General features: G+C 38.7%; 1 protein-coding gene across 7 annotated transcripts in view; it reads right to left on the bottom strand.

Annotated features, from left to right (window-relative positions):
* Positions 1-4,823, bottom strand: part of cita (citron rho-interacting serine/threonine kinase a) — a 112,156-nt gene extending 107,333 nt beyond the window's left edge. For all 7 annotated transcript variants that reach the window (XM_084114911.1, XM_084114908.1, XM_084114907.1 and 4 more), the window contains exons 1-4: positions 4,670-4,823; positions 3,358-3,458; positions 2,201-2,345; positions 357-532 (exon numbers count right to left, since the gene is read on the bottom strand). In XM_084114911.1, the coding sequence (XP_083971037.1) occupies positions 357-532; positions 2,201-2,345; positions 3,358-3,456 (420 nt within the window). In that variant the 5' untranslated portion in view covers positions 3,457-3,458; positions 4,670-4,823. The remainder of the gene's footprint in view (positions 1-356; positions 533-2,200; positions 2,346-3,357; positions 3,459-4,669) is intronic.
* Positions 4,824-9,166: the final 4,343 nt, after the last annotated feature.

Consider the following 9,166-nt stretch of genomic DNA (forward strand, 5'->3'; position numbering starts at 1 on the left):
TGGAATCTGAGGGTGCAAAAAAATCGAAACATTGAGGAAATCTCCTTTAAAGTTGTTCATTTACGTTGGCGATTGTGCTGCATTCACTCACACAAATACATGTTTTATATATTTACGGTAGGAAAGTTACAAAATATCTTCATGGAACATGATCTTTACTGAATATCCTCATGATTTTTGGTATAAAAGGAAAATCAATAATTTTGACCCATACAGTGTATTGTTGGATATTGCCACAAATATACCCGTGCGTCATGTGACTGGTTTAGTGATCCAGGGTCACGATATTAACATGCAACTCAAAGCTTTCTCCAAGTCCTGGTCAGGACACAGTACAGCGCTTCACCGTAACTCACCTTGTCCTGAGAACGCAGGCTGGTTTTGTCCATGATCTTCATGGCGTACACGTCTCCCGTCGCTCTCTCCTTCACCACCTGCACCTCAGAGAAGTGTCCCCTTCCCACAATCCCCCTCACCTCAAAATCCCTCTTACCAGGGAGCAGTTCCTGAACTTCAGCCACCACTTCACAATCTGAGACACACAAACCAACACCATCACAATACTACAAAAACAAGGCTTGACTGATTTCATGACACACAAGTAATGATGAAACTGGAGGAAAGGTATTCATCTTTCACATTTAATGTCATGTTGAATTATTGTGTGTCTGACAGAGTTCAGTGCTCATCTCATGAGTGTGGGAGAGAAATATACAACTAAAACCTTAAATGTTTGTAAGCCCACTTTGGACATTTCACATTTGCATTTAAATAATCCATCATCTAGCACTAGCATATCAGGATAGTGTTAGATTTTACACTATGATGCAACAATGTGCATTTGTGCATAAAAAATAGTTTGTTCCCTAAAAAAGTACAACAATCTTTATTAAATGTAACTTTACATGCATTTACCTTAATATATTTTAGTTTTTTGAATGAAGTAGGAAATAATCTGTTCATCATCTATTAAAGTAATTAATTAATAATTATTAAATTATTCATTAGCTCATCAGTCAGAATTCCAGTACCATTGTATTACTAGAAATGCCTGCAGTGAACAGTGAAGTTTTGTTCTGTATTTAAAGTCCCACTCCGATCATATTTTGAGCTATTTTTAAACATTCTCAGTGGTCTTTAAATGATGATTATGCCGTTTTTAGCCAAAATCACAAAACCTGTGCCGTTTTCTGGGACTTTGCTTCAGCAGAGCGGCAGTAGCTCATTAGCAATTCGCCTCTGCGTTGTGGGCGGAGCCGTTGGCACGGAGACGACCCTCCCCCTCGTTCACACCGCCGCCGACTTGAGCTTCCGAGAAAACGGAGGAGAAGCTGATCATCGCCGTTGCTGGGTTTCCTATCATTATCGGATTAATTGCAGTTTAACCATCAGAGTGAAAGTTTATCATTTGCATGTGTTTTTAAGTCCTGCCAGTTTAACAGGGTGCGCTTGACAGGGCATATAAGAACGCAGAGAGATAGCAGAGAGAGAGAGAGAGAGAGAGAGAGCCTCGGCCGCGCGCGCGCACTCACTATTAATAATAATAAATAATAATGTGACCAAAACGGTTATACAAATGCTGTCATTATAAAAGGTTTCTAGTGTCAATGTATTGCTTGTTTATTTTGTTTACTTTTCATGGTGTGACACTTCTCTTCTCCCATGATCGAACATAGAATGCTGCTACGTCAGAGCGGCCAAAGCGTCAACAAGCTTCCTCGTACTTTTTGACAAGCGTCCTTGACAGGGCGGCCAGAGCTTCTTTGCCGCTCAAGTCGGCGGCGGTGTGAACGTACAGTTAGCATTGCAACCCGCTACCGCACATAGGTGTTGATCCGCCATCGTCTTCTCTACTCCTCAGAACCTGAGCCGCGCGGGCGGAGGGGAGTATGAGCTTGTGGCACCGCCCAGTGGAGTTACTACGTCACAACTCCAGTCTATTTTAGCTGGCATTTTAGCGTCTGCTACTGATTCACAGCCATTTGAATGCAGAAATACTCAGAAATACAACTTTGAACTTATTTTTCTCAAGATATGTCCTCTAACATCAGAAAAATGCCACAAGAACATGTTAACACCTAGAAAAACATGATTTTCATCGGAGTGGGTCTTTAAAGGGATAGTTCACCAAAAAATTAAAATTGTCATCATTTACTCGGCCCAAACTTGTATGCCTTTCTTATACGAAACAGACACTTACATTTATTGACAAAGTTGGCCACATGTTTGATCTTCATGAGCTCCGGTGTGGCGCACTCGTGATAGAGCAGAAGCAGAGCGTCGATCAGTCCTTCTCTGGTCACGCCGTTCACTCCTGTGGAGCCCGACACACTCGAACACTTCCCCTGGACACACACACACACACACACACACACAAGACTTCATACAGGGAGACGGTTTGAACACAAATCTATCAGACTATATTCTGCAGAAATGCAATAATCACATCTTTAAATGCGGTTACAGACACACCAAACATCTAGTAGGAACAGGGGTCTATACCATGACGCCGGTTAAGGGGGCTAGCCAAGTGTGTTTCAGTTTAGTTTGTGCAACCCTGGTTCAGGGTTCCCACACCTCGGTTAGCTTCAAATTCAAGGACTTTCCAGGTCCAAAACTCTCAAACTCAAGGACTTAATGTGAGGACACACTTATTGTGTCCAACTACAAACGTTGAGGTTCCATCGCAGTGGTTTCATGCGAGTGTGAACGTCAGGGAAACACACAACACACACAGTAGCTCACGCGGGAAACACTGAACGTAACGCGTAAATGCGCGTAACTAATGTAAATCAGGCGAGCTAGTGCGCATAGGCCACGCAGTGTTGGTGAAATAACACATTAGCGGACCGGAGGGAATCATACGGAATTTTATCCAGAAAACTTCTTGCACAAAATAAATTCAAGCACTTTTAAAGGACCCGTGGGAACCTGTGTGTGTGTGTGTGTGTGTGTGTGTGTGTGTGTTTACTTTCAACAACTTTCCAGGGCCTTGAATAAAAAAAATTCAGATTCACAAACTTTCAAGGAGCCGTGGGAACCCTGCTGGTTTTTAAGCACCATGAAGGTGGTTTGGCTTTTAGCGTGTTCATCGTCATAGTAAAAAACGCTCCATGGCTGACCTGGTCCGGGTCAGGTGATGTCCCAGGTAAGAGGTTGCAAACCGAACTTGGACCAATCAGCTGTGAGCAAAGTGTCACATGTCTGATGCGATAAAGTCACTCCACATTAAAGGTCACTACACAGCAAATGATTTTTGGCATCTGGCTTTTACTAATGCTTATTTAGAATAATAATGATTTAGATATTATTTATGTAATTATCATACCCTTATAATTGATCCCACATGACTCTCACCTGGAGAAGCTGATTGAGTCGAGCGCAGCGGATCGTGATGGAGTCGCCGGCGGCCAGGTCTCGAACACTGCCTTGACCTCCATACTTAAACTTCAGCATCACTGCAGGACAAACATCATCAAGACACTCAATCAATAGACCTTATTCAGAGCAGCGCCATGACAGGTGTGAGAGCGAGGCTGTGAGGGATAGACTTGCCGTGTTTCCAGTGGCATCCGCTGTAAAAAGCTGTGTAAAGCTCCTAGATTACAATTTTCCACAGCTTAAATTGTCGGGAGTTTTTTTGTCAAATGAAATTTCTTGGAAAGATATTTTTCCAGTGTTTCATGAGCAGAACAATCCAAAAACACATTAAATAACAGTACAGCCCATTCTGTCCCTCCCAGCCTCACTTTCATTCCCATTAAAAATCAAAGATGGCGCTGCTGTGAATAAGGTCAAAACAACCTGCTAATGATGATGTCCAATTACATTATTTGCTGTGTCCCAATCCTAGTTATCAATAGCTTTTAATCAGTGTTGCCTATATGATGCTTCTTTCCTCTTCTTTTTCCATTGTAAAGCACATTCGTCAACTTGTGCTGTTTTAATAGTGCTATAAATAAAGTTGCTATTGCTGCCTAGCTAGCACAGAAATGCTGTCCAAGTTCACTAGGATCTGAGACACATTTAAACCGTATTAATGATGATAACAGCTCTAAAACACATAACAATGGAATTATCAATATAAAAATCAGGCTTGAATTAAACTAAAAGCTTAATTATAAACACAAAGCAGATCAACACTTATAGTTGACAGTGGCATTTTTATAGATTTTAAACGATCCTTCTTTCTTAATTCTAAGTCCTGTAATGTTATGTAAACTATACATGTAGTGTATGCGCTTTTATTACTATCTAAGAAGCTAAACGGAATATTTGTATTTTTAAAAATTTATTTTTCACACGAGAGGAATATTTATACTGAATATTAATAAAATAATCTAAACTTAAATTCATCTGTGACCGTGTTCAACAACTTAGTAAATTATCCTATATATGCTAATAATTTTCAGGATAACAAACATCAAAACCGATGAACTGATACTCATATACATCAAACATGACAGCAAACTACCAGTGTCATTAAACAAACAGATTATGAGAATAAAATGACATCGCTTATGAAATCATTCATAACGAAATTTGACATTATTTTGTCATCGCGCGACAATATTTCAGTTTGACACTTGAATTCCCTCGTCATTTCATAACGTTCGTTTTTAACAGACACATCGAGCCCAGTTCGACAGAAAATGAGAAATATGCTCACCAAATGTTCATGTGAGAATACTTGAACCAATAAAATAGATTAATCTCTAAAGTTTAGATGAACATCGCTGACTGACTCTGACTGACTGAACCTTCAACGTTTCCTGGGAATTTCAAATTTTGCGCGTTTAGCGCGACAATTCATTGGCCGACGCACCCAAAATACGTCACGACGTTCGCCTAAGCTCCGCCCACAATCATTATTCTCCGCGACAAATAGTTTTGTTGCTGTTATTGGGGAATAAATACATACATTACGAAGTATATACGACATAAATGTGAATTATAATTGCTAATTGCAAAAGCTCAATGATCAACTGGGAATAGATAGCTAATTTTTTGCAACAAAAAAAGTCAAAAGTACATTGATGATAAATATATAAACCTTAGCTATAGTCTATATAAATAACTCCCATAAATTAAGGTCAAGTCAAGCACATTGCATCATGGGATATGCACTAAAGTACGAAGCATGTTAATATTCCAAACATGATGAAAGATCATTGTAAGGCAAATCAGTTTTATGTGTTTAGTTCTGCTGGGAACGTTAAAGAAAAAATGATTTTAAGAACATTTCAGGACTTTAATGCTTTAAAAAGACTGATTCAGCTTTCTCAGTGTTAGAAGCTGAACTCTGGATGAAGTTTTGGTGTTCAGGTTTACATCACAACACACTGACCTTTGACACACACACCATCTGACGAGCCGCGGAGAACAGCAGCATTTCTCTTATCGAGTCTCATTGGCTTGTGAAGATCTGGTTTCCCTGGCGATGCCTGTGAGCACCATGGCAACAGCCTCCCCGAGCTGGGATGGAGAGAGACATGGGAAATCATAGAGACATAAAAGAGAAAATAGCCGTCTAGAATAGAAACGATCTGAGACGACAGACGAACAAAACCCTAAATACACAAATTATCTCATAATCAGAATTGTGGAGACCAAATATAATCATTTAAAGGAACAGTTCATCCATAAATCCTAATTCTCAACCTTGTGTTATTTTGGAGCACAATGTTTAGCAAAATCTTGACCACAAAAACACTTTAAAACAGTTTCACGAGATTATTGCAGATAATTCCCATGCATTTGGATCAAACATAAACTAATAAACTGAATGTGATGCATATTTGTCAGTCATGCATAAATTAATTGAATTTTTTAAAAAAATCATGCCATATTTGCATCTGTATAATTGATCAGGTTTTATTCAAATTGCTTAGAAATCTGTTCATTGTGAATTTGAAAACTAAATTTATTCTGTTAAAAAAATATTCACGTTTAAAATTCAGCTATAGCTGTGAAACAAGCAATATTCAATTAATTAAAATGCATGCGTCAGGAAACCCAGAACACACAAAATAATATATAATCAGGATTTTGGAGATCAAATATAATCATTTAAAGGAACAGTTCATCCATAAATCCCAATTCTCACCCTTGTGTTATTTTGGAGCACAAAAAGAGATGTTTAGCAAAATCTTGACCACAAAAACACTGTAAAACAGTTTCACGAGATTATTGCAGATAAAATTCCCATGCATTTGGATCACAAATAAACTAATAAACTGAATGTGATGCATATTTGTCAGTCGTGCATAAATTAGTTGCATTTATGCATTTACAAAAAAGCCATATTTGCATCTGTATGCTTGTATCTGAATAATCAGATTTATTCAAATTGCTTAGAAATCTGTTCATTGTGAATTTCAAAACTACCTTTATGTTCAAAAGTATGATCATGTTTAAAAATATTGAAATGAGCAATATTCAATTAATTAAAATGCATGAGCCTGAAATCAAGTTGATGGTAAATATATAAGTAATATATAAACAACGTTTTGTGTTTAAAACACATTCAGTTCATCAGTGCTGTTACAGAAATCTGACCTGTTTCAATATAATAATTAATAATAAAAACATGCATCACATTAAGTTCATTAGTTTACGTGATCCATACGGATGGAAATATTAAATGCAATTCAAATACATAAATCTTAAAGCCCCCCTGTGGTGTAAATCCAGCGTTTAATGTTGTTTATGTGTCTATGTGGTGTTTTTAATATGCTTTAAGACAAACCATGAGTAAATTCATAAACAGTAATTTAAACAACACACGCACTCTTTTTGCTACTGTAGAGAGACTGACAAACCCCCCAAGCCAGATTCCCAGTGAAATGCTCTCAGACAACAAGTGCAGTGAGTTTGCTTCTTTCTTCTCTGAGAAAATCAGTAATATCAGAAAGGTGATCAGCACATCCTTGAGTTGCCCTGGGGTCAGACAGATCAAACCACCTGAGAAATTAGTTACTATGTCTGACTTCAAAGAAATTGATGGCAAAATTTTGGAAGAAACCGTACAGCACCTTAAAACATCAACCTGCGCTCTTGATACACTTCCCACATCATTTTTCAAAAGTGTGTTAAACAGTTTAGAAGCAGATCTTCTAGAAGTGGTAAATGCCTCACTTCTCTCTGGGAGTTTTCCAAACTCCCTGAAAACTGCAGTTGTCAAGCCCCTCCTGAAAAAGAACAATCTGGATAAGACCATATTAAGCAACTATAGGCCAATCTCAAATCTTCCTTTCATAGGCAAGATCATTGAAAAAGTTGTTTTCAATCAGCTGAACAAATTCTTATGCTCGAATGGATACTTTGACAATTTTCAATCTGGTTTCCGACCGCACCACAGCACAGAGACAGCGCTCATAAAGATAATAAACGATATTCGCTTAAATACTGATTCAGGCAAATTATCAGTGCTGGTACTACTCGACCTCAGTGCTGCATTTGACACTGTCGATCATAACATACTTCTTGACAGGCTGGAAAACTGGGTGGGGCTTTCTGGGATAGTCCTAAAATGGTTCAGGTCATACTTAGATGGGAGAGGTTATTATGTGAGTATAGGAGACCATAAGTCTGAGTGGACATCCATGACATGCGGAGTCCCTCAAGGCTCAATTCTTGCGCCACTCCTGTTCAACCTGTATATGCTCCCAATGAGCCAAATAATGAGAAAGAACCAAATTGCTTACCACAGCTATGCAGACGACACACAGCTCTACTTAGCCCTATCGCCTAACGACTACAGCCCCATTGACTCCCTGTGCAATGCATTGACGAAGTCAACAGTTGGATGTGTCAAAACTTTCTTCAGTTAAACAAAGACAAAACTGAAGTCATTGCATTTGGAAACAAAGATGAAGTTCTCAAGGTGAACGCGTACCTTCACTCTAGGGGTCTAACAACTAAACATCAAGTCAGGAATCTTGGTGTGTCTTTAGAGTCAGACCTTAGTTTCAGTAGTTATGTCAAAGCAATAACTAAATCAGCATACTATCATCTAAAAAATATTGCAAGAATTAGATGCTTTGTTTCCAGACAAGACTTAGAGAAACTTGTTCATGCTTTCATCACCAGCAGGGTGGATTATTGTAATGGACTCCTCACTGGCCTTCCCAAAAAGACCATAAGACAGTTGCAGCTCATACAGAACGCTGCCGCCAGGATTCTGAGCAGAACCAGAAAATATGAGCACATCACACCAGTCCTCAGGTCTTTACACTGGCTCCCAGTTAAATTTAGGATTGATTTTAAAGTATTATTACTGGTATATAAATCATTTAATGGCCTAGGACCTCAATACATTGCAGACATGCTCACAGAATATAAACCCAACAGATCACTCAGATCACTAGGATCATATCAGCTAGAATTACCAAGGGTTCACTCTAAGCATGGCGAGGCCGCTTTTAGCTATTATGCCAGCCGCAGCTGGAACCAGCTTCCAGAGGAGATCAGATGTGCTCCTACAGTAGTCACATTCAAATCCAGACTCAAAACACTTCTGTTTAACTATGCATTTAATGAATGAGCACTGTGCCACTGTTCGTCCGAATGTTTGTACTGTACTGTATTTTATTTTTTTAACTGTTTTAATTATTCTTATTTCTTTTTATTATTTTAATTATTCTTCTTTCTTTTTATTATTTTAATTTCTTCTATGTAAAGCACTTTGAATTGCCACTGTGTATGAAATGTGCTATATAAATAAACTTGCCTTGCCTTGCCTTGCCTTGCCATAAGTCGACACCATTGCTGAGTATTTCCTCCTTAAAACTGCAGTGAACCAAAGACAGTCTCAAAAACACGCTTTGAAATCGCTGGTGTTTCTGACGTCACAAACTACCTTGTAACCAATCAGATCAACGTGTGATCGTCAACCAGTGGATCTCTGAGCTGAGTGAGTGAGTGGAGGCGGGGCTCATTTGCATATTCACAGAACCGCGCATACTAAATGAGGCAAGGGTGTCGAGTTACAGTCAAGCGAGTTTTCAATGAAAAAACATTTAAATATGTCATTTTGGTGATCAGAGATGAGTTTTAAGGGATGAATGAGGGCTTTATTTTTACACTGAAGGTTTAATGCACACACATGATCTTTTGACCATTTTACACACGCCGGTTTACACACGACTGGTGTCTGATATCTGTG

Source organism: Abramis brama (assembly GCF_963993115.1).
Source record: "Abramis brama genome assembly, chromosome: 5".
Classification (NCBI taxonomy): Eukaryota; Metazoa; Chordata; class Actinopteri; order Cypriniformes; family Leuciscidae; genus Abramis; species Abramis brama.